At 47.4% G+C, this 23,563-nt stretch overlaps 2 protein-coding genes across 2 annotated transcripts in view; both read right to left on the bottom strand.

Annotated features, from left to right (window-relative positions):
• Positions 1 to 1,441: 1,441 nt before the first annotated feature.
• Positions 1,442 to 23,563, bottom strand: part of LOC144166805 (uncharacterized) — a 51,278-nt gene continuing 29,156 nt past the window's right edge. The window contains exons 7-10 of the mRNA XM_077696297.1: positions 21,269 to 21,541; positions 16,873 to 16,966; positions 13,934 to 14,073; positions 1,442 to 3,358 (exon numbers count right to left, since the gene is read on the bottom strand). Coding sequence (XP_077552423.1) covers positions 3,154 to 3,358; positions 13,934 to 14,073; positions 16,873 to 16,966; positions 21,269 to 21,541 — 712 coding nt within the window. The 3' untranslated portion in view covers positions 1,442 to 3,153. The remainder of the gene's footprint in view (positions 3,359 to 13,933; positions 14,074 to 16,872; positions 16,967 to 21,268; positions 21,542 to 23,563) is intronic.
• LOC144166732 (uncharacterized) lies at positions 5,160 to 7,355 on the bottom strand. The gene has a single exon (XM_077696234.1). The coding sequence runs from the start codon at positions 6,981 to 6,983 to the stop codon at positions 5,283 to 5,285; it is 1,701 nt and encodes a 566-aa protein (XP_077552360.1). The 5' UTR covers positions 6,984 to 7,355; the 3' UTR covers positions 5,160 to 5,282.

Below are 23,563 nucleotides of genomic sequence, written 5' to 3'. Positions count from 1 at the left end.
TTTTACGCCCATTCGCACTTCTGTGTGTTCTTCGCAATCATCTGATAAGGGTGCTACCACTGTGGTCATCCGATAGTGCAACTTGTGACAGAGGCATTGGTGGTGGTGAGGGGAATAGCAGTTGTGATAGAGCGGTCGGCGGTGGCGAGGAGGAGCTTTGGAGCGGTGCCGAGTAAATCGGCATCACCGGAAAGAGAACTGTGGGGGGTTAGACATACACTGCTTTGCAGTAAAAATTGTTGTGAGGAACACATTGTTGTACACAAAGTAAGAGGGTGAGGTGCTAGCCAAGGATCACGCTCCAAGGAACAGCAGTGCCAAAGGAGGGCTCTGCAAAACGGCGACGCAGCCTGTGCTGTTGTAAGGTAGGTCACTACCGCACATGCAATATGAGCCACCTCAAGGGGTGACGGTACTGATAGGGACAAACAGGAAGTTCTTGGTGATGGCAAGTGAGCGCATCGAGCTTCGGAGGGTGCTGTTCAGATGGGCTGGTTAAGTGGTGGCGGGCACCACCGCAACATAAAGTTTGACAGCATTTCAATGGAAGGTCCAACCGGGTTTTCGTGAGCAAATTATAAAAAAAAGTAGTTCTAAGCCTCCACCGTAATTTTCTCTCTTTACCATAGTATTATTATCGGTGAGCCTACCAGCACGCCTCCTCTACATACTCCGGTTGTGGCTGCACCCGATTGGAGTTGTTTCCACTCGAAGGTTGACGTATTTCCAGACGCTTAATGAGCAAGGCCAAAGAGTACAGCTGATAGCCACAGCATTTGCAGATGGCTATTGGCCACAAACAAATCACTCTACGTGCCTAGTACTACTCTCACATTAAAAAAATAAAAAATCTTCACGGCCTCCACGTCAGGCCTAAACCTTGCAATGCTTGACAAGTAAATTGGAACCCGATTTTACTGTTACACATGGCTATTCTGAATGCGATATGCCCTCCCAGTTTCTTGCTGACTTTGGAGAAAAACTGAGGTGTATGGCACAGCAACAATCAAGTAGTATTCTCAGCATTACTACCGCAACACTGAGAAACCAAAGAAAACGCTTACTATGTACATTAAATCACCGCTCTTGGCACTGCTATTGCACGTAGAGCGCCGTTTAGATCACACATTTGAGACAAACATTTAAAATCAACTAGGGGCTTGTCTGGAAAATCAAAACTGCTTGCGTGGATTGACAACGCAGCAACATTCTGAAATGAATAAGATGGCTGAGGAATCAGCACAGCTATATACATGGATTGATGCTTCTTTGTAGGTTGGTTTGCCACTGGTGGCCAACAAATTTTAGCTTTTACTTCCGCCTTCTCTGTTTTTCCGATTTACTGTCACACAGGGTTTCACAAGGAAGCCAAAAGTTGGCAAAGCTCATGCATTAATCAGCAGACCAGAAGGCACGCGTGAGAACTATTTTTATTTCCCATCACATGTCAGCCAACCTGCAACCTCTTTTGCCACAAGATATTTTTATACAGCTTTTGCAATACCCTGAAATGTGAAATGGGCGCTAACTGAAAGAACTAGGGATAAAGTACACAACTGATACGAATCCTTTATGCGCGAAATGATCCATAGAACATTCTTCCTCTGTACAGCATGAGCTCCACAGACACATAACACAACAAATGACTACACACTGCCTCAACGATGAAAATCGGCTGGCAAAAAAAGCCCAAATAGCAGACATTCTGTGCAGCCGACCAACAACAACCCATGTGTATTGCAGCACAAGAACCATAATGACAACATATCACAGACAAAACACAGAGAACGTACAGGATAAACCCATAAACGTGTTAGCCAACATTTTCTTTCTAAGCAGCTCTAAGCAAGGTCTTTAAAAGGCACACCAAGAGGGGGGCTAAATGACAGCGTGACAGAAATGTAAACTTGGACTGCCTTTGAGAGAGCCACGCTAATTGGCTTAAAACAAGCACACATTACTGAAGAAAGTTGCTGCTCATGTTCATTTCAGCTGCCTTCTGTGCAATGCATAGTTCCCTTCTATAGTATCTTTAAATTGTACCAGTGCTCTATTCGTTTACAAAAATAAATTTTCTGATAAGTTTTTAAAATGCAGTTTCGCCAGCATCCAATGAGACATATTTGCGAAGCACACTTTCAAATTTAGCTTTATACGCATTGAACATGCTTTGAAATGATACGTTATCAGAACAAAACTTCGCGTTGCAAGCGAACTAACTGCTTAAAATTTAACCCCAAACATTGCTTAACAGTAGGCACCGACACCGGCATACCTGACTACGTAAATAGTGGGAGTGTAGCAGTCAACGGTACGCACTTAACAGCCAGAACATGGGGATGTTCACAAGAGCACCAAAGAACATCTAAAAATTGGTTTTGTTCTGCGTGCTGCTAAGAGACCTTCGTTTCCCAGAAACCTTACCGGTATGTCCCTTAAAGGTGCAGTGAAAAAATTCGGAATCCCAGAGTATGAAGCAGTCTTCTTGGCAATGTTTAAAAGAATTAAAACGAATAACGAACCTCTTAGTTGCCAACACGCATGACAACAAAATTCCAAACAAATGAACAAAAAAAAAAGCGTTACAGACAATGTGGCAACTACGCAAGGTTTTTCAGCATTAGAGTCCAGTCACAACTACAGCACAAAATGCAACCAAACATTGTTTTTTCTCTCCTACAGTTGACGCTGTACACAGGACAAGAATAGGAACTGCTAACACACACATGGACAAAAAAAAAAAAACCCACACACAAAGCTACTGTCTGTCGTCACAAAACGCGGATTCGGATACACAGTTTTTACCCTACGAAAAAATCAAACGATGTCGCCGTGGTCTCGACAACAAGGAGATAATGTGCCTCACGGCACAATTGCACTGCTGCCATCGACAGTCTATTTATATAATCCCCGCGTGCAAACGCACTCTCCCAATCACACTGGGAGTTGCAAACAGGCCGCCAACACTGCAGTCACTGCGAGTTTGTCCGTGGTTCTGAACAGTGGTCAGGGCAGTTCTGCACCACACAGTCGGCGTTCAGTTCCTTCCTGCAGATCCGATGTCGTTCCTCAAAGCTGCGAGGCAGTAAAACTTCTTTTAACACTATGTCTATCACACGACGCAAGGGGATAGAAAGTCCAGGATCGTCGTTGCTAGCAGGTGAACACAAGCACGCGTCCGTCGTCGGACCCCACAGCGACGACGGCAGAGTCCGCAAACTCCGCCACCGCACAGCTTGTGGAGCTCTGGTACCGCATGTCGGCCACGGGGTTACCGGTAAAGAGGTTCCATATACGGACGCCGTAGCCAGGGCCGACGCAGGCCACATATCGACCTTCTACTTGGACGCCACATGGCCTGCGCAAAAAGATTTCGTTTTTGTACGTTCCTGTTACAGTGAAAGCATTAGGCGAAACAGCCGGTGACAGTGTCTGGTACGGAAAACAAATGCTTCAGGAGAGTGTTCCAAAGCACGTGACGTTCTATAGCACAAGGTGTTCTACAGCATCATTCTATGAGGCTTTCTCATACAATGACGCTATAGAAAACCTTGTGCTATAGAAGTGTCTTTCTACGAGGCGTTCTCCTCGATGCCCGTGAGCCATAAAAACATACATACAGTTAAACCTCATTATAACGAAATTGAAGGGGCGCCGCGATTTGCTCGTTATAGCCAATATTTCATTCTAGCCGTAGCCGACATTTACTGCAAATATTATGCATTGTACCTACCTAAACCAAGAAGCGGGCGAAACAGCATCTCGCTGCACGGCGGTACTCAGTAAAATAAACGCATTCCGGAGGTAAAGAGGAGAAGTCACAAACCTACTTTATTACAGTTCAAAACTTATTTCAAACAGGCTTGGGTGTGAAGAAGTCTGTAATAGTACGTTGATGCACCTTCCTGATGTGAGCGATAGCTAGCTCAGCTGCGGCCGCTAAGTTCACGCCATCTTCGCTGCCCTCGTGCGCGCCGAAGTAGCGGCGCAGCACGTTCACCGCGTCTAGTGCCTCCGACGTTGTCAGCACGCTGTTCTCCCGTTCGTCGACAGATTCATCGTCACTGGTCTCGTCCGGTTCGTTAACAGCGTGTACGATATCGTCATTCGTGAGCTGCTCCGTTGCCACCACTTCCGAGTCCGCACTCACATAGTCGCAAAACGACTCACTGTCAGCACGACGCCGGCGTCACGAAGGGCCGTCCATGACGATGACGCTGAGGCCTCTTCTGATTTGGCGAAACCGTCAGGCACAGCGGGCTCGTCTAACAGCCCGTTGCTGGCATTTGGTGCGGTGGCAAATGAGGCGTGCCGAAAGCAATTTGCGATCGCGGTTGCCGTCACACTCATCTACGCAGCTTGCAGCACCTCGATTGCAGTGTACAAGTCAACATCGGTGTCCCGCTTCAGCCTCATATTGAGCAGGAGACGGTCGATCACACGCTTGCGGTATCCTGCCTTCAGCGACATAATCACGCCCTGATCAAGCGGTTGTATTCTTGCTGTGCAGTTGGCAGGCAGGAACCGCAGCTCGATGGTTTGGAGCACGGCAGCTGTGTGGTGGGCGGTGCAATTACCCAAAACAAGGCACACCTTGCAGTTCTCCTTCGTCAGCTTCTCGTCCCATTCGCAAGGGCATTTTGCAAAAATCTCCCTGCTCATCCAGGCTTTGCGGTTGGCAGTGTACTTCACTGGGAGCTGCCTCTTGCCCTTAAGGTAGGTCGACACCTTCACAAAAAATTTTTTTAATTGTAGTCCAAAAGTTACTATTACATTTTTGAATTGTAAAGCTGATGTAGTTAGAACCTTTAAAAAGGTAAAACTACTAAAAATGTCTAATAAAAAATATATATAAATAAAAATGTCCGAAAATACTCATGTTGCGCAAACAGTCATAACTACAAAATGGACAGTGTGATTCAAACGCGACTTGGCAGGAACGTAATGAAGCCAATGACCTGTGCAACTAACCTCCACGATCAATCCATCTTTAAGCTATGTGACGTAATCACAAAAAAACGGTAAAATTTGATATCCGGCAGGTTTGGTTTTTGCGCAATTGGCGATAGCCTAAAAACTTACCAATATTTTTCAATTATTCTGCTTTAATGCATAGCTCTGTATATAAATAAACAGCACACAAAATTTCATACGAAAATATTTATTAGAAAGAAAGTTATCACTGTTCGCGTAACTGTGGAACGCAAAAAATCAAGTTTCGAGAAAAATGGCTTTTAAGTCTTAGCCCACTTGTGCATGTCACAAAAAAACGGTCACTGTGCCTAAAATCCGCCAGGCTCATAGCTTGCACCTTCCTTCGAAGCTGCACGATCTCCTTTTGAGCGAGCTGAAGCGCGCATTTTTTTTCTTGCCTGTTTTGTGCCTCCAGCTGACGCACGTGCGGCCTTCGTCGTACGGCGACAGTCACTGGTGAGGCACGCGGCCCTCGTGTAGTGGCCAGGTTCGATGCCTGCCTGCTGCAGAATGTCCAGTATGCCCCTGTTTCCTTCGTTGAATTGTATGACAGCATCATACAACCCAAACAAAAGAATCGGCAGGCTTACATATACGTCTTTCGGGACCCTCTGCCAGACAATTCCATTGAAGCACTCGTTGGCATTTTGAGTTTTGCCGTGCAGGCACTTACTCAAAAGTTCATCGGAGCAAAGGTCACTGTACACAGCTTTCACCTTATTGAGGATTTCGTTGGGAAGTCCTCCCTTGTGCTTGTAGCCAACCCTCTTGAGCGCTTTCGCTCGGTTGAAGCCGCACCAACTACTTACTCCCTCAGGGCAGAGGCCATGCCTGGGGCAGTTGTCTGTCGAGCTACAATGAAATAGGCTTGCGAGTGTGGCTTGCTTCATTGCTGTCAGATTTCCAACATTAGCCCTGATGGCAATTCCGTAGTAATTTTGCAGCCGATCAATCAGGACATCTGTGAGTTTTCCTTTTCCTCCGAGTCCGCGCTCTGTCTTCTTTAGCTTCCTTAGACGGCAACCGACACGTTTCTGCACGTGTCCTATACATTCCAGCTTCTGGACGCTGTCTTTACCATATATGTCTTTCACTGCAGCGTGACTTTTGGAGTCTCCGTCCCCATAAAACTCCACGTACTTGAGTTGCCGAGTTGCTTCCGACCTCTCAAACATGCGATACAAGCCGACTGCTTCCATGGCTCCGGCAGTACCAGCATGGTTGGCGTGACAGTTTGTGTGATCGGCTTTCCATTCGAGGTACTCCTGGCTTGAAGTACTAAGGTTACGCCTCGATTCACAAGCTCTACATTTGCTGGAGAGTCCTTCTACGTCGATGACTTTCCCCGTATCGACAGAAATCAATGACACACACCCATTCAGTGAGGAATGTCCGCGTTTCTGCCATGTGCCGTCCCCTGACACGCCGCACTCCTCACTGTCGACAAGTTTGCGCACTTCAGTGGCAGCATTAGCCATAGATTTTATGGCAACCACTTTAGCCGCTTGAGAAAGCTTAGAGGATGTTTTTTGGTATGCAGAATGCGAAGCAGGGGGCGGCATATTCATGACTTTGCACAATGTGACAGCACCTTTGTGTCCTTTACCAAGTTGTCGCATCGCATACACAAGGCGGACATTGTTTTCTACTGTGCGCCCGGTCTTTTTGGAAGACTGAAACGCACATTCGAACCCACACGAGTCACACATAACACCATACGTAAAGGAGACACCACAGCGGGCGCGTTCGTTGAGGTTTAGCGAAGTGCTCTTGCATTCCGGGCAGGCCAAGGATGAAAAAACGGAACAAAGGATTTCCATATCTACGATCCTGTTACCTTCCAGGGGGGAAGCTTGCAGTGGGATGTCACAGTCCTGCTCCATAGTGCCTAGCTTTCGGGCACTGGCCGAAACAGAAGCGTCCATGACCTGCACGGTAGGTCTATGCCTGGTATGCTGATTCCCTACGAACTTGCGCTGACGCTTCCTTTTCGTTCTGTACTTTGCCATCTCCTATAAAGTACTACAACTGTCTCATTAAAAAGCTAGTATAAATCGGTGAGCTCAAAACGGCATGCGAAAAAGCACAAACCACCAGACCCAAGCTCAACGCAAGACAAACGCGCAAATGTAAACAACAGAGCACGACTGCGCCCTGCGGCCCTCTAGTGGAACTTTTGAAATGAATCGAAAATATATTGTCCCACAAAATGCGTCCAGAAGCTTTAGAACGTACCTAGGCGAATTAACATTACGTAATATGTGTACGAAGAGACATGACTCAGTGACAGATGCGACGGAGTCGGAAACCTTCAGTTTCGGTTTCAGTTCTGTCTAGTAGGGGTTGGAAAAATGATCATAACTTTTGAACCGCTTAAGATAACAGCACAATTCTTTTTGCTAAGTATTCGTGAATAGACAGGGATATTGAAAATGCTAAATGTAAAAAAAGCCATTTTTTTCAAAAAATGCGTTTTTGAAGGTGTCGACCTACCTTAAAACAGCGGGGGGATGCACTTTTGCCAATTACGAAAACTGGCAGCTTCTCGGAACCGTCCATGTTAGCACCAAGTAGCACCGTGATCCGGAGCTTACTTTGTTTACTGCCATGGCACGGCTCACCCTTAAGGGGGCTCACGGGTCTTTGGAGCCGAAAAATCGCGAAGAAACCCATTTTTCAATTTAGCGATATTCGCGTTCGCGAAGTCATTTTCTACCTCTTCGTAAAGTTTTGATGCCCAAATCCACGTAGTTATTTAGAAAATGACGAATAACGGCACGTTTCTAGCTGTAAAATGACGCGAAGCGGTGTCGAAAACGCCGATTTTGAGCGGCGCGCCGTCCTTGAACGACGCGGCGTAGAGCCGCCATGTTGGTAGCGTTCGAAAGCGCCTTCTTTCTTCTTTTTTTTTCTACTCGGGCGGCGCGCTAGACTCCGCTTTGTTAGCCGGGAAAATGAACAAAACAAAACGTCAAATGCGCCTTTACTATTGGTCCCTGCTCGTCACGTGGTGAAACGGGCGCTCCTCATTGGCCCTAGTCATCAGGCGCGGCCATCTTTTTCAAATTGAACGCGGCCATTTTGGAAAAGCCGTCGGACGGGAAGCATGGCAAAACCGTACCGAAAGTTCCGCAGCGCTCACAAATTCGGCAAAAAACGCAAAAAGGTACGCTGCAAGCAAGCTGAACGCCTTCGGGAACCTTCAACAGGCGTCGCAACCGACCATCAACCCGCGGCAGATGAAGCGGCGGCTCTCAACGCGACCGTCGGCGGAGCGGCGGCCCTCGGCGCGACCGCCGGCTGTTCGAGTGATTCTGGTGAAAGCGGCCGGCAGCAGCGAACGCGGCTTGACACGACGTTTATGACTCCTGACGATCGTCAACAACTTCATGAGCGAGCCGAGGCGATAACAGCCGCCTTATCGTCTGTATCGGGCACAGAGCGCAAGCTGCGGACTCTCCGTAGCAGTGATAACACCGAGCCGTCGGCATCGGCGCCGACTTACACGATAGTTGACTTGTCGGCTATCAACAAACTTCTGGAGTTTGTTGATCAACAACAAAAATTACTCCCCAGGAGCATTTTGATGCTTTTGGCTGCATTCCTTGATGTGTATGTATGTAAATAAAGTATTCACAACATTGCATTTCGTTTTTTGTGATTTTCTCAGTTCGACTTTTTTTGCCTTGGAGCAGTCGTTTGACAACCTTATCTCCACTAATACTGATCAGATTTTGGTCATTCTTGTATTTTTTAGTGACTGAATAGCTGGTGAGTGCAACTAGACCATTAGATAATGCCCTATGCATCAAGATATTTTTTATTATCAAAAGTAATTAGACTAAAAAAATGGTAGTTTTTGAACACTAACTTTTCACATTCATAACTTTTGAACTAGCAGAGAGAGGAACATGCGGCTGCTTTTATTGCACTCACGGGTTCTTCCTCAATTCACCAGCATGAAATTTATAGCCACCAAGAAAACTATTTTTTCTAAAAACTTGACAAAAGCTGCAAACAATAAAAGTAACCTAAAATTAAAACATTGCACTTTGTGCAAAAACTGGTGTCAGATTTGAAATCAGCATAGCATAATACATAAACCTACAAATTTTCATGGCAATAGCTCAAATAATAAAAATTTTAGCTCTAAGACCCATGTGCCCCCTTAAGGGCTAACGTCTTGTGCGGCAACATCTTAAAAAAGAGAGCGGTTTCGTCCGCATTAAAAATGTCCTTCTCGCTGTACGTTTCTAGCAGCCGCCCAACGTTTTCTTCCGCCCACGTTGTCGCCTCTGCTTCGCCGACCGACCGCGATTCGCCGCAGACTGCTCTCCCTGCAATGTCAGGGCGCTCCTTGAAACGTTGGAGCCATCCCAAACTTGCGAAGAAGCTGTCATAGCCCATGATGCAGACGAAGTCTCTGGCTTTTCTTTGTAGCAAGGTGCCGTTCACTGGCATATTCACGGCCCGCGTGCCCAGAAACCATTTAAAAACGGCTCTTTCGACCGCTTCAAAAGCAGGAGCCCTCATCCTCTTAGCGCTTCCTTTCACGCCATGTGCAACAGCGCCGACGATGGACTCTTGCTTGCTCAAGATTGTAGACAGCGTACTCGTCTACACGTCAAAGTCTCTTGCCACCTTACCCTTCTTCGTGCCCGATGCGACGGCTTTTCTGCTCAAGCGTGATAGTCTTTCGCTTTCGCTTCCCGCCTGTCGCACTCATGTTATTGGAACCACGCGGGCAGTTCGATTAAAGATAACGCTGAAGACTCAGAAAAAACACGCACACAGTACAAAACGCAGCGATGTCAGCGATACGAACAGGGGGGAGGCGACGCAACCATGCACGCCGTGTGCAATGTCTGCATGCCTTGTGCAGCAAGAGGAGGGTGGGAAAGGCTTCGCGGGCGCAGCGGGCGCATGGTGTGCCATCCAGCTTCGCGCGTGTCAGGTGCGCGTGGCTGGAGGATGCGTGGTGGGAGTTTTGAACTGCTAAATACAGTTGTCGCGTTGCGCACTGTCTCAAATCCGCGTTGCGCACTGTTGCAAAATTAGCTCAAAATTTTATTTCCCAACGAAATTTATTTGTTATATCCCGTAACGGGCAAATTTTACCTTGTTAAAACAAGGTTTTAAATACACGGGTTTTTACGGGGACTTTCAAGGGGAATTACGATTTGCTTGTTATTGGCGGTGAGATGTTTGAGTGGTGCCCTCTGGCTCTGACGTCGGCTTAGGGACTCGCGCCGCTGTCGTCTGCTACACTCAGCTTGTGAGGGGCAGCAGGGCCTGTGCTAGAAATCGCCCGCTTTGATGGTTTAGTGCATTAAAAAGCGTGTTTCTAGTAATTCAGTTATTTTTGCTAGCTTCCGACACATCTGAATAATTTCAAGCTGTATCCCCCAGAAGTTTGCAACACACGAGGAGAGAGAGAACAACTTTCTTCTGAGCATCGGTCAGAAGATCGTGTGAAACTCACCCTTTCTAGCTTATTCGCGAGGTTCAGCGCTCAGATCTCCTCGATAAGTATTCAAACTGCGTAGGCCCCCTGCAGTGATTTTGAGATGCTCTTATGAAGACTCTACAGTCTAATGCTACGTACCAAGCAGCGGGCCTCTACACGCGTATCGCACAGCAGGAAATAAAGCGGCTGTCTTCCATTTCTTTCGTTGTAGTCGACTTGGAACAGATAAATGTTTTGTGCGTGTGTGTGTGTGTGTGTGTGCGTGTGTGCGTGCCCAAAGCAATTATTTTTCTGCACCGTCTCAAATGTCTTATTAATAGCTTTGCGGATGTTTGGGAGGCTCACAAAGATCGTGTGGCTGTATGGCGTATACATTCCCTTCTTACCATATTGGCTTCCGTTATGGCTGCGTGCCAGAAGGTGCATATCCGCAGCGTGCGTTGTTTATTCGCATGAAGATACAATGAGAACGTCTCTGCTACGCCACCGCGATCGCGTCCCAGGCAACGTGGTCCAGAGTACTTGAAGGCGGCTTTTGTGCTCCGAATTCCTATCGTAACCATCGGTGTTATAACGAACTGACTCAACCCGAACAATTATGACATGATTACGGTGTTTGAAGGCATGATATACTCGCTAACGAACGCAATAAGTAGTATACGTGCATGTTTTACAAGAATAGAAACCGACAGGCAGCTCTCTATTGTTTTCCAATCCTTCATAAAGACCAAATCCTGGTGTACTTGGGATGGTGTTCTAAGAATGAAGAAAATCACTCCTACTGCCTTGTCCTGGACTGAGGACCCCGCCCACTAATCAGTTCGATTTTACTGTGAAATAAAGTTTTCGCCTCTTCTTCCTCCTCCTTCTCCTCCTCTTGAGTGCAGATTTCCTACAACCAATATCTGAATATTGGGAAGGTATGGCCGGGGGAAGTGTACCGAAATATCCCTCCAGGTCTGAACAAACATGGTGTTACTGTATCTTTATGTAGACGTGACTCGTTTTGCTCAGTACATCTCCATACTGGTTAGAAGCTTGTTATAAAACCCACACGCGCCTAGACTCACAGTGGGTTATTTGGAACTCAACCTACAGGTTTTGAAGCCCATAGTGCATGTCAGCATAGTTTCGTGCCATAACAACGTAAAGTGATGGGATACAGTATTTTCGAGCGTTCGGCAAGGTTGCAAAAACTGTTTGACCTTACATATACAGTTAAACCTCGATGTGACGAAGTCGGTAAAATTCGTAATTTACTTCGTTACATTGAAATTTCGCTACATTGAAATTCGCGGTTATAATGAAGTGTTCATCCCGTGAAGCGTTTCCTGAAAAAGAAAACGTGGCGCGCATACACGGCCGGCGCACTGTTTCTGTTTCAATCGGTGCTTAATCGTCTACGCGGGCATCAGCGTGATCCGCATGGAGCGTTTTCTTCCCGCAAAAACGCGCCCCGCAAGCCACAGGCGCGCTGACGCAGCCGCGGAGACCACCCGCGCGATGCGGGTAGCACCAGCGACCGATTCTAACCGCTCGCTGAAACGCAACTCGAGGGGCAAACGAGAGGGGTATGCGAGAAAAAAAGCGGATAACGTGGGCGAAATTTTCACTGTAAAACGTCATACACGCCGCTTACGAGAGCGCCCATCAAATATCCTTCGCGGCGGCCTTATCGTCTAGCCAGCCAGCATCCCCGAGCGCTTCGAAGCTCCCGCCGTAGGGTGCACGCCTCCCCATTGGCGAAACCGTGGCGAAACTGGTCAGGCTCCTCCCACCGCTGCGCGCAGCGCGAGTCACTTCCCGCCGCCGGCACGCAATCGCAGACGCCGGTGTGAAAAAAAAAACGCGCGTGCAAGGCTCATAAAGATTCACAAATGCTTGCTGGGACGACGAAACCCAACAAGCATGAGCGAACTCGAACGAAGTGCAAAGCGGCGGCTTGCGGCGGCGGCGGCAACGCCAGTGGCGATTAGGCTTACCACCGCGGAGGATATTTGATGGGTGCTTTCGTAAGCGGCGCGTGTCACGTTTTACAATGAAAATTTCGCCCACGTTATCCGCTTTTTTTCTCGCACGCCCCTCTCATATGCCCCTCTAGTTGCGTTTCAGCGAGAGGTTAGAAGCGGTCGCTGGAGTTACCCGCATCGCGCGGGTGGTCTCCGCGGCTGCGTCAGCGCGCCTGTGGCTTGCGGGGCGCGTTTTGCGTTTTTGCAGGGAGAAAACGCTGCGTGCGGTTCACGCTGATGCCGATTAAGCAGTAGACGATTAAGCTCCGACAGAAACAGTGCGCCAGCCGTGTATGCACGCCACCCAGTTTGTAGGCAAGGGACTTAATCAAAGACTCCGTGGCTGGCTGCATCCGCGACATTGGGCGACCCGTGTCGCCGTTCGCGTTTTATTGGGACCCCATTTCGGCGCTTGCGTCTCCCAAAATCTACTTCTACAACTTAAATATCGTGCCTCGTTTTCCATGAAACTTCGTTACATTGAAATTCCGGCAAACGGGACTTCGTTACACAGAGGGTGAAAATACATGGTGTGCATACGCTTGAAGTTACAAAAAATTCCGTGGTTCGTTACATCGAGGGTTTCGTTACATTGAAGTTGGTTACATCGAGGTTTAACTGTAATTACGCCGACAGCCAGAGCCGACAGTCGCGAAGGCCTGGAATTTGTATTGGGCTTGTATTTTAACTGTTGTCGGTTACTAGGAGCTGGCTGCTCCCTTCGTTCTAAAGATTGCTTAATGCAGAAGCGGACGCCTAGCTCCGGCTCTTCGCGCTCTGCACAGGACCGGCTTCGCAAGGAATGGGGCGACGCCGGCAATGTTTGTTCCGTAGCGGTATCCAAAACCATATTTTTACCCATGCCTTCAGCTAGTGCATGAGATTTTAATCCTATTATTATGATAAAAAGTTGCGCACACGCAAAATCTGGTGCAAACAAGCATCAAAAGTCAACCGAGCGCAAAGAAACAGCAGGGAGAGCGAGCCCGAGTGAAGCAGACGACTAATGCGAGAATCCCTAAGCCGACGTCACGGAGGCGCGCTTCGCAGCGCCGCCCGTGGTCGCGCTCACCGCCAATAGCCATTATTTCGTTGTAGCCCATCTCGTTATAACGAGGTTTAACTGTACATACATACATACATAAGGCATTCTTGGAGGCGTAGCGTCTGCACATAAACTAATATTAATTTTACAGTTATCAGTATTTTCTTCTGTTGGCAAACAACACAAAGGTACTCTTAATTACTTTGACCACAAATGTAATTGCACACTTGAAATCAAAAGCAACATTCCACCAGCTAAGACAAGCACTGGAGGATAGCTATTTGCAACAGCCCCCCCTTTCTCTCTTGCACAGCCCAGCCGCATTGTAAGGAAAGCCAGCGAGTCATATCTCGAGTTTCTTCTTCTGCTACCCTTCTCCCCACAACAGCAGTTCATTTTATGGTGCCTTCCCTATCCCATGCGTTCCCGCCACATCACCTCGAGTCATCGACGCGTGCCCGTGCGGCGGGCTTCCAGGAGGCACTGCAGACAGGCTCGGCCTTGCAGCTGAAAGGGTTCATGGCCACCAGGGTGGACGTCACATCGTCCGAAGACCGCATCAGTGCAAACAGCAGGCCCTGCAATCAACCCAGTGCACGATTAGATGCGAAACTAATTTTAGACATCCCAACACCTCAGGTTAGTGGCCGGCCAGGCTGCGCACAGCCTTTGCATTCAAGGGGTAACGACAACGAAAATGGTTGCGCTTGTTGACCGTGAGCAGTGCAGACAACAACTCACAGGATTAACCCCATAACTGCTATGCAGCAAAGGATGCCCTTTCAAGGGGCCACGAAGGAAAAATTTCACTCTGTTCAGTTCGAAAGGAGTAGCCTCTTGTAGTTCACTCTACTCTATTCTAGCCCTGAAACATAATTTTTTTACCGAAAAAAAAAAAAAAAAAGAAAAGAAGAACGCAAGAAATTTTACTCAGAAATTAAATTTTTCTGAGAAACTAAGATTTCTCACCGCAGTGATGTACTATGAACCGCAGTGAGGCAATAAAAGCCAGCACCTAAAACACAATTTTCAGTGTATTGTTCTAGCGATGCAATCAAACTAAGAATTATAGGCCCCACTAGAATGACCCAGTCATGTTTCTTGGTGGTGGTTTAGGCAGGTTGGCTGTCACCAATCGCACAAAACCCTGCGACAAAACAAAAAAAAATCGCCTGAAAGCAGCTGGGGACTCAGCACTCTGTCGCATGTTTGCCCTAATATATCTCAATTATTTGTTCACAGCTCGTGTCAAAATTCTTGTCAGTGTTGTAGGGACAAAGAAGTCTTTTTGATAAACCAAACTTGTGTCTTGTCATCACAGCAGGGCTGCACTGTTGTAGGGCCCCTTTAAAGGGGACCTGCAACACTTGCCACCGATTATTTGGAATATATCTTGGGGCAAAGTCTATTGTTGCAGCAATCTCCTGCCGCAAGACTGACAAAAATCTGTCCAGTGCCCCCGTAGCTAACGAGATGAAAAATCACACACAATTGTTCCCTCTCGGGTCAAGCTTACACTATGCGACTGCCACAAAACGTGATCTCGTAGAAAAGACACTGACACTGAAGTGAAGATGTCAATGGCCATGTCACGGGCAGTGAAGCGCATGACGACACTAGATGCTCGAAGGTCGCCAATAAAGCGGTGTCCCCCAACCCACAGCTGGTTACTGGTCGTTTACTTTCGCAATTCTTTTACTTTCGCAGTTTTTTTAGTTTTGCGGTTTTACTTTCATGTGTAGGGTTTGTACAATGTGAGGCGGGGATATTTTGCCAAATGCACCGTGGCGCATCGCGTTATTCCCTTCAAGATAGACTGGCTCTTACGTCGGATTAGCGCTGTGGAGCGCCGTGCGCCACTTCATAAGACCGCTCGATTTTTTTCTTGTTTTTTAGCACTGCAGTGATATAAATTGGGTGTGACAGCACACACAAGCATGCTTGGGTGCATATTTTAAAGCGACTGACTTACTCTCGAATGGCTGCGTGGAATGGCGCAGTCGTGAGGGCCGCTAGGTTGGTGGGCCCGCAAAAATCCAGAACTTGGTGTACAGCGTTGATGCACATATTGAATCATAGCCAAAGAACACAGAAACATTTTGCATATCTTAGAATTCCTAAAATAATTTTTAGGCTCAGTACAATCGCCTATATGTAATATGTGTATGCTTTTTTTATGCATTTTTTCTGCTATTGGACCAATAAACTGTAAATATTCGTACCTTTCACAAAACTGCTGTTATGCGTTTGAAAGAGCAATCTATCAGCTACAATTTCATGCATAGCAATGCTAAATGTGTCCAGTAGCTCAAGAGAAAGAAGATGTTTTGTGGAAGCACTCAAAATTGGCCATTTTTCCGCCATAACGAAAGAGTTAAAAAAGCCTACGCAAACATGGCCCCATGCGTCCTTGAGTAGGCTTACCCCCACGACACACCAGCTTTGTGGCAAACCCCAATGACCACAGAACCTATTAACGCCCAAGTGCACGAGTAGGCGGAGAACAACAATGCTTGCCCACTTGCAAAGGGGAGTGAAATTATTGAACCCTGCAAACGTGCTAAAAAAGAAAGCAGTTGGAAATTTTCATTCCAGCCTAGCATGCTTACTTATACAAAAGGGCACAAAAACGTCCAAGTCATGGCTAACGTCCAAGCCGAAGTTGAAAGCAGTTTGCGTGAAACAGTTATACAGGCCTCGATAAGAACTGTTGTCAGTAGTGGTACGCGTTCACCATTTGGTGTTTGTTCATGACCAAACAGCCACTAGCCTCTCTAATAGCTAACCTTCCCCACCTCTCCCATCTTCCTCAAGTGCTTGGAGTAAGTACAACACAAAGCCCCTTTACCTTTAAAACATGCCGAGCAACTTACATTCTTTCGCAAGTGAGCTTCCCGTTTTAATTTAATGCAGCGTCTTATCTCCACAACTGTTATTCATTGAAAATGTTGGTGCACTGCTTTGCCTATCTCACTAGATTTTAACATATTTTGGGGAACTTGCTACCTGTCGCTGTTTGCTTAGCTGATTCAGTCATACATAGTGGAAGTTGCAAACATATACTAAAACTGAGGATGTTATTACTTTGATTTGACTTCAGAAAAAAAAACAAAACGCTTGCATTTGGAAGCTTGCATTTGGTTTGAGCACTAAGATAGGCTGAGCATGACAATCGGCCAAGTCGGCACCATAGGCACACAAAGTGTATTTTAATTGGAACTGAAAAATAGACAGACGAGTGACGTCATTAATCTTGGCATCACAGAAAAAAATAAAAAATAAAATGTGAGCGTCATCGATAGCTTAAGTTCAAATGAGTGAGAAATGTCTATGTCTGAGAGGTTGCCAGCTCAATCGGCGAAATGTCCAGCACTCACCTTTTCAGAACAGCACCACGAGATGTGCCGCATGTCAGCAAACAAGTCCGGCTCAAGTACCATCTTTTTCACCAACACCCGGTTCTCACAGTCCCTGATGGTGAGCAAAGGAAAGGGGGTTTGTCGTAATCGGACAATGCTGAGTTGAAATGCGTGTGTCGAGTGCAATAAGAGACTCTGACGTTCATCTGAGATCCCAAATAGTGTGTGCGCTCGTTAATTTGGCATCAGCTACTTACCGTATTTACTCGCGTAATCCTCGCACCCCTAATGTGAGCCACCAAAACTTGGATTTTTTGGTTCCTCGCATAATCCTCGCACCCCCAACTTTGCAGCGGCGAAAGTTGCCTACTCGCGAAACCCGCATAGTGCACGCGCTCTACAACGCGCGCCCTCCCCCGCCGCCTCTCCGTTCGGCGGAGAGCGCTGTGTATCCAAGGCCATCCAGGCGACCCAACAACCTGCATGGCTACTCCCTAACAGGCGCCTTAACACGCTACTCACACTGTCCTTGAGCCGGTTTCGCGCATGTTTCGCGTGTGCGCAACTACACGGTGTTCACACAGTCCGCTGTCGTGTCGTCGTGTCGCCGTCGTGGTCCCGTCGTTGAGCGGTAGCAGTCAGTGAGTCACTCGCGTCAGTGGTGGATAGCTTGCTGCCATTTTGAGAACTTTTTGATCTCTTTGTTTTGTGCTTGGTGCCTCTTCGCCATGGGGAAGAACGCCAGCTACACTGCCGCTTTCAAATTGAAAGCGAAAGAGTACGCGATCGAAGACGGCAACCGTGCCGCAGGCAGGCACTTCGGCGTCACCGACTTCAACGTGCGATACTGGAGTAGGGCACGCACATACGACGACGAGATAGGGCACGCGTCAGAAAGCAAAGGCGGCAATTTCATTATCGCTGATCGACGGGAGACTGTTTACGTTGTAAATAATAAAATAAAAAGAAATAGCTGCTGTTGGCAACACTGAGCTTACATATTCAAAAAACGACCGCTACATTTAGCAGGATTGGCATAAGGCAAATTGGCAACACTGTGCACCGGATTTTTTTTCCCCACATAATTCTCGCACCCCTAACTTTGCATTGACTTTTCCGAAAAAAAAAGTGCGAGGATTATGCGAGTAAATACGGTAAATTCGATGCTTCATTTCTCCAAGTTAAATTGGTGCTGCCAGGGCTCTAAACGAATGCATTTTCAATTTTCAACTCCTGTTACAGTTGAACCCCTTTATAAGAGACACGTACCGGGGAGCAGTTTCTGTCTCTTATACGAGATGTCTCTTATAAGCAGGGTACCATGTTTTCACTTACTAATCAGACCCTAGTTCAATGTGGGCACCGTATAACTAAAATAAGCTCAAAAGAACGCTACAGCATGTTTCAGAACATTCATTCTAATTTATGTTTGGCCCCCAGAATTTGTGAAACAGTTGTGTGCTTCATGACTATTTGCACTGTTTTTTACAACCGATTCTACAAGCTTTTTTTCCTTTCTCTGTTTGTGGAAGATGAATCGTAGATGTTGAGTTCACAAGCCTGATGAATAGCCAGAGCGCACAGCTTCTTCCGCTGTGTGCTCATGCTATTCATTACGCTTGCAGGACTCAACGTCTGCAGTGCTTCTTGATTGGGAGCTACGCGAGTAGGAGAGCCCGCATGTGTGATCGCGCTCCATTGGCAGTAAGCTTCAACTACTTCTGTCAGTTGCATTTCCATTGGCAGGGCTTCTCATTGTCATTTCATAGCTGACTGAACCACTTTGTGTTTGCTGAAGTTATAATAAATAGCGACTGCAGGTGTCTGTCATCCACCTGTGTTTCCACAATGGAAGCAACTGCAATTAGTGACTGGTGGCACTGCATCTGAAGTTAAAATGTCTGTTACAAGCAAGATTATTGATTAAACTTCAAGGATGACTTGTCCCTTATAACCAATCTTCTACATCCAATGTCTGTTATAAAAGAGGTCGATTTAATGGGAAAGATAGGGCAGCCAACCATGTGGGTGAATAGTGTCTCTTATACCCATTTGTCTCTTACATCCATGTCTCTTATAACGAGGTTCAGCTGTACTTTGATTTGCCACTCGATTTGAAAAAAAAAAAAAGAAACTTGGGTGTTCCCTGACAGGATAAAATCCGCAAGAAGTGGCTAATATAAGTGGAACTCCGGTTACATGACTTTGTTGGGACCGTGCAAAAGCATCACATAATCAGGGTGTGGGTAAATGCTACTGTATTTCCGCGCGTATAACCCGCCCATGCACATAATCCGCACCCCTACTTTCAGTCCGCTGGAAAAGAAAAAGAAATCCTCATGCATTAATTGCCTGCACATTCGATACAGGAAAGGCGGCACCAAAGCTGCTGCTCAAGCAACACATCACATACTATGTAGACAGAAAAAGCGTATATATATTCAGCAAGTAGAATACACTGACTGCAAGGCGAAAGTCACAATTCACTCAGTGTCACTGCTCTCGCTAGAGCTATCACTTGAACCGCAGTCCTCACTGTTGTACACAAGGTCATCTTCGGTTCCATCCATACAGTTTGCGTTTGTTTGTTTTTTTCTTCGCTGCCATTGAAGGCTTAGTCAGTGTTACTGCGTAGGAGCGTCATGGCACAATGTGCAGTGCCGTGAAGCTGCACTAAAGAAACACCCCGCGGATTTTCTGCACCCCTTCTTTGCCACTGAAATTTTAGCATTTCTAGTGCATGTTATACACTCGAAAATACGGTACTACCCTTGTACGTGGTCTGGCACAATATGGTTTTAAAAACTTATTTAAAGTAGTAGTACCATACTTACTGCGTACCTTGCATTCTTATGCAGCTTGCGAACACCTGACTTAACTTGCGTCTGACATTATTTGAGAGTGCCCAACTTAAATCACAAATTCCTAATGAAAAAAAAAAAAATGTATCAGAAAAAAAAAAAAGACACTTTTCTAAAAGAAAAACAAGCACATAATTTGTGACCCCCAGCCACACTCTACCACATTGTCTTGGAACGCCAGTGAAACCCACATCTCCGCCCTATCCCCAACACCTCAGGAGTGTGAGCTGACGAGCTCTCGCCCCCTCCAACACACAGCTATTGCTAGTGGAAAAGGGCAGAGATGGCCAGTTGGACCAATGAAATCTTGCACTGAAGACTCCGACAATGCACATGCTCGCTTCAGCTCTTACTCAAAAGCAGTGGCCGGTAGATGCACAAGTGGGCGTCAGCTCCACGTCTTTTACCGCTTCTTCAGCTACTTTGGTCCTACCACCAAGTGTGAGTGCAAATTGTTTCCAAGACGTTGCGCTCTCTTCTCTGATCGCCAACTAGTGGGGAAAACAAGCCACACGAGCGGTGCCACAGCAGCAGTGAATGTGCACGGAAATCTGCACTGTGTAGAACACAGTGCAGCCACAGGGCAGCCACAGTGCAGCCAGTGCAGCCACTGAACCCGCCGCGGTGGCTCAATGGCTAAGGCGTCACGCTGCCGAGCCCAAAGATGCGGGTTCGATCCCGGCCATGGTGGCTGCTTGTCAGATGGAGGCAAATACCGAAGACACCAATGTGTTCAAGATTTCGGTGCACATTGAAGATCCCCAGGCAGTGAAAATTAATCCTCAGCACCCCCCCAAGGCATGCCTCATAGCTTCGGCATCGCTGTGGCCCGTTAGAACACTGTAATCAATCAATCAAAGCAGAATGAGAATTAGCTTGAGCTTAGATGAACGCAAGAAAGGCCGTGTATTTCCTGTCTTTCTGGAGTTCGTCTAAGTTCAAGCTAATTCCGATCCAATTATGTACCAACTTGCACAGACCAGGGCATTCTACAATCAGGACAGGCATCAGAAACACCTAAGACCCAGCCAGGAATAGATAATGGGAGCGGAAGGGAGGGAGGGAGGGAGGGAGGGAGAGAGAGAGAGAGAGAGAGAGAGGCTTTTTTTTTAGAAAACAGTGTTTTTGAACTAATTACCAACTAATATGACAGATCATTAAACCTTGGTGGCACCAGTGGCAAGGAACCATTTGAATGCTTATTTCAAACACCAAAGCTTAATGAAATGTAAAATCAGTTCTAAGCGGTGCATCAAAAACCTGATTCTCTTATTACACTCACCAGGGTTCAGAGTATTGGAAAATCTAAAGAGTACAGTTTTAAGACTACCACTGCTTTGTCTGTTGTTCCTCCAAAAGTGGCTAATTACCTCTAATTATCTTGGGAACTAATTGACTCAATGAAAAAATAATGCCATATTTGAAATCAGTGGGAAAAAAGCAACAAGGCTGACAAGTTTTACAGAGTTTACGCAAAAATTAAAAGAAGTATGTAGTTTTAAGACCTGTGCCCCCCCCTTAAACAGGGGAGCGAGGGGGCCACTACCACCCACCAGACGTAGAAGATGTTGGCGTGGTTGCCCAGCAGGGCACTGGGGAGTCCCTCAACCGGCACCAGGGAGTCGAGGAGGTTGGAGGTGCGCCCCAGGAACTCGGTCTCGTCTCCAAACTCGCCTCGGAAGCAGTGCACCCGGTGGACGCGGAGAAGGGTGGCCCCGCTGGCGGTCTTCAGAGCGCTCGCAAAACGACCCTCACTGCCACTGAGCCGTGCCAGCCGGTAGATGCAGAGGCCACCCTTTGTGGTAGTGGAGGGGGAGTCTTCCTCCCTGCAGGCGGTAGGAGGGGAGGAGAAGGATGAAATTTGTACTCCAATAGGAAGTCAGAGTGCCCGCACACACATATATCGTTAAATCTCGATGTAACGAAGTCGGTACAATTCGTAATTTACTTCGTTACATTGAAATTTCGCTACATTGAAATTTGCGGTTATAATGAAATGTTCATCCCGTGAAGCATTACCTGAAAAAAAAAATTGGGCCCATCTCCCCGCGAGGGGGACTCGAGTAAATGCGTCGCATAGGGGGTGGGTGTATTGCATTAACGTTTAGTGTTTGGGGAGTTGGTGGTAGTGAATGCGTTGTATCAGCAGCTTCTTGACGTAGTTTGAATGAGTCAAGGATATAAGGCGCGTTCATAGCCTCCCATTCTGTGTCGGCTTTGTGGCACAGTGGGTAGAGCACCATGTACATTGCGTTCCGCCCGCAGGGTCGAGGGATCAAAACCAGGCGCCGGATAGTATTTTTTTTAATATAGTGTAGGGGGAGGGGTGCGGACTACAACTACGGACGTCAACGTGGGTGACATCGTGAGTTACTGAAATGCTCTGCATTTAAAAACCGTGGCGCGCATACACGGCCGGCGGACTCTTTCTGTTTCTATAGGAGCTTAGTCGTCTACGCGGGAATCAGCGTGAACCGCATGGAGCGTTTTCTCCCCGCAAAAACGCGCCCCGCAAGCCACAGGCGCGCTGACGCAGCCGCGGAGACCACCTGCGCAATGCGGGTAGCTCCAGCGACCGCTTCTCGCTGAAACGCAACTTGAGAGGCAAACGAGAGGGGCATGCGAGAAAAAAAGCGGTTAACGTGGGCGAAATTTTCACTCTAAAACGTCATACGCGCCGCTTACGAGAGCGCCCATAAAATATCCTCCACGGCGGTAAGCCTTACCGTCTAGCCAGCCGGCATTCCCTAGCGCTTTGAAGCTCCCGCCACAGGGTGCGCGCCTCCCCATTGGCGAAACCATGGCGAAACTGGTCAGGCTCCTCCCACTGCCGCGTGCAGCGCGAGTCACGTCCCGCCACCGGCGCGGCATCGCGGTCGCCGTTGTGAAAAAAACGCACGTGCAAGGCTCATAAAGATTCACAAATGCTTGATCGAACAATGAAACCCAACAAGCATGAGCGAACTCAAACGAAGTGCAAAGCGGTGGCATGTGGCGGTGGCGGCAATGCCAGAGGCGATTAGGCTTACCACCGCGCAGGATAGTTGGTGGGCGCTTTCGTAAGCGGCATGTATCAAACGATTTAAAATGAAAATTTCGCCCACGTTATCAGCTTTTTTTTCTCGCATGCCACTCTCATTTGCCCCTAGAGTTGCGTTTCAGCGAGCGGTTAGAAGCTACCCGCATCGTGCGGGTCGTCTTCGCAGCTGCGTCAGCGCGCGTGACTTCCGGGGCGCGTTTTGCATTTTTGGGGGGAGAAAATGCTCCGTGCGGTTTACGCTGATGCCGATTAAGCCGTAGACAATTAAGCTATGACCGAAACGGAAACAGTGCGCCTGCCGTGTATGCACGCCACGCAGTTTGTAGGCAAGGGGCTCGCTCACAGACTCCGTGGCTGGCTGCATCCGCGGCAATTGGCGGCCCGTGTCGTCGTTCGCGTTTAATTGGGACCCCATTTCGGCGCTTGCGTCTCCCAAAATCTACCTCTACAACTTAAATTTCGTGCCTAGTTCTCTATGAAACTTCATTACATTGAAATTCCGGCAAACGGGACTTTGTTACACAGAGGGTGAAAATACATGGTGTGCATACACTTTACGTTACAAAAAATTCCGTGGTTCGTTACATCGAGGTTTAACTGTATATGCAGTCGACTCTTGATAATTCAAAACAGCTTAATTGTAATTTTCAGTTAATTGGAAGTGATGTGCTTGTCCCGGCAATACAGTCAACCCTTGATGTAACGAACTTCAATGCAACAAAACCCTCAATGTAAAAAAACCACGTAGCTTTTGTAACTTCAAGTGTATGCACACCATGTATTTTCACCCCCTGTGTAACGAAGTCCC

This window comes from Haemaphysalis longicornis, unplaced genomic scaffold (assembly GCF_048455015.1).
Source record: "Haemaphysalis longicornis isolate Haplotype H1 unplaced genomic scaffold, Haemaphysalis longicornis Haplotype H1 scaffold_19, whole genome shotgun sequence".
NCBI lineage: Eukaryota > Metazoa > Arthropoda > Arachnida > Ixodida > Ixodidae > Haemaphysalis > Haemaphysalis longicornis.
This window is presented reverse-complemented; position numbering and strand designations above follow the sequence as displayed.

Excerpts from the sequence above, each read along its gene's own strand:
- LOC144166732 (XM_077696234.1), bottom strand. The coding sequence starts at position 6,983 with ATGGCAAAGTACAGAACGAAAAGGAAGCGTCAGCGCAAGTTCGTAGGG.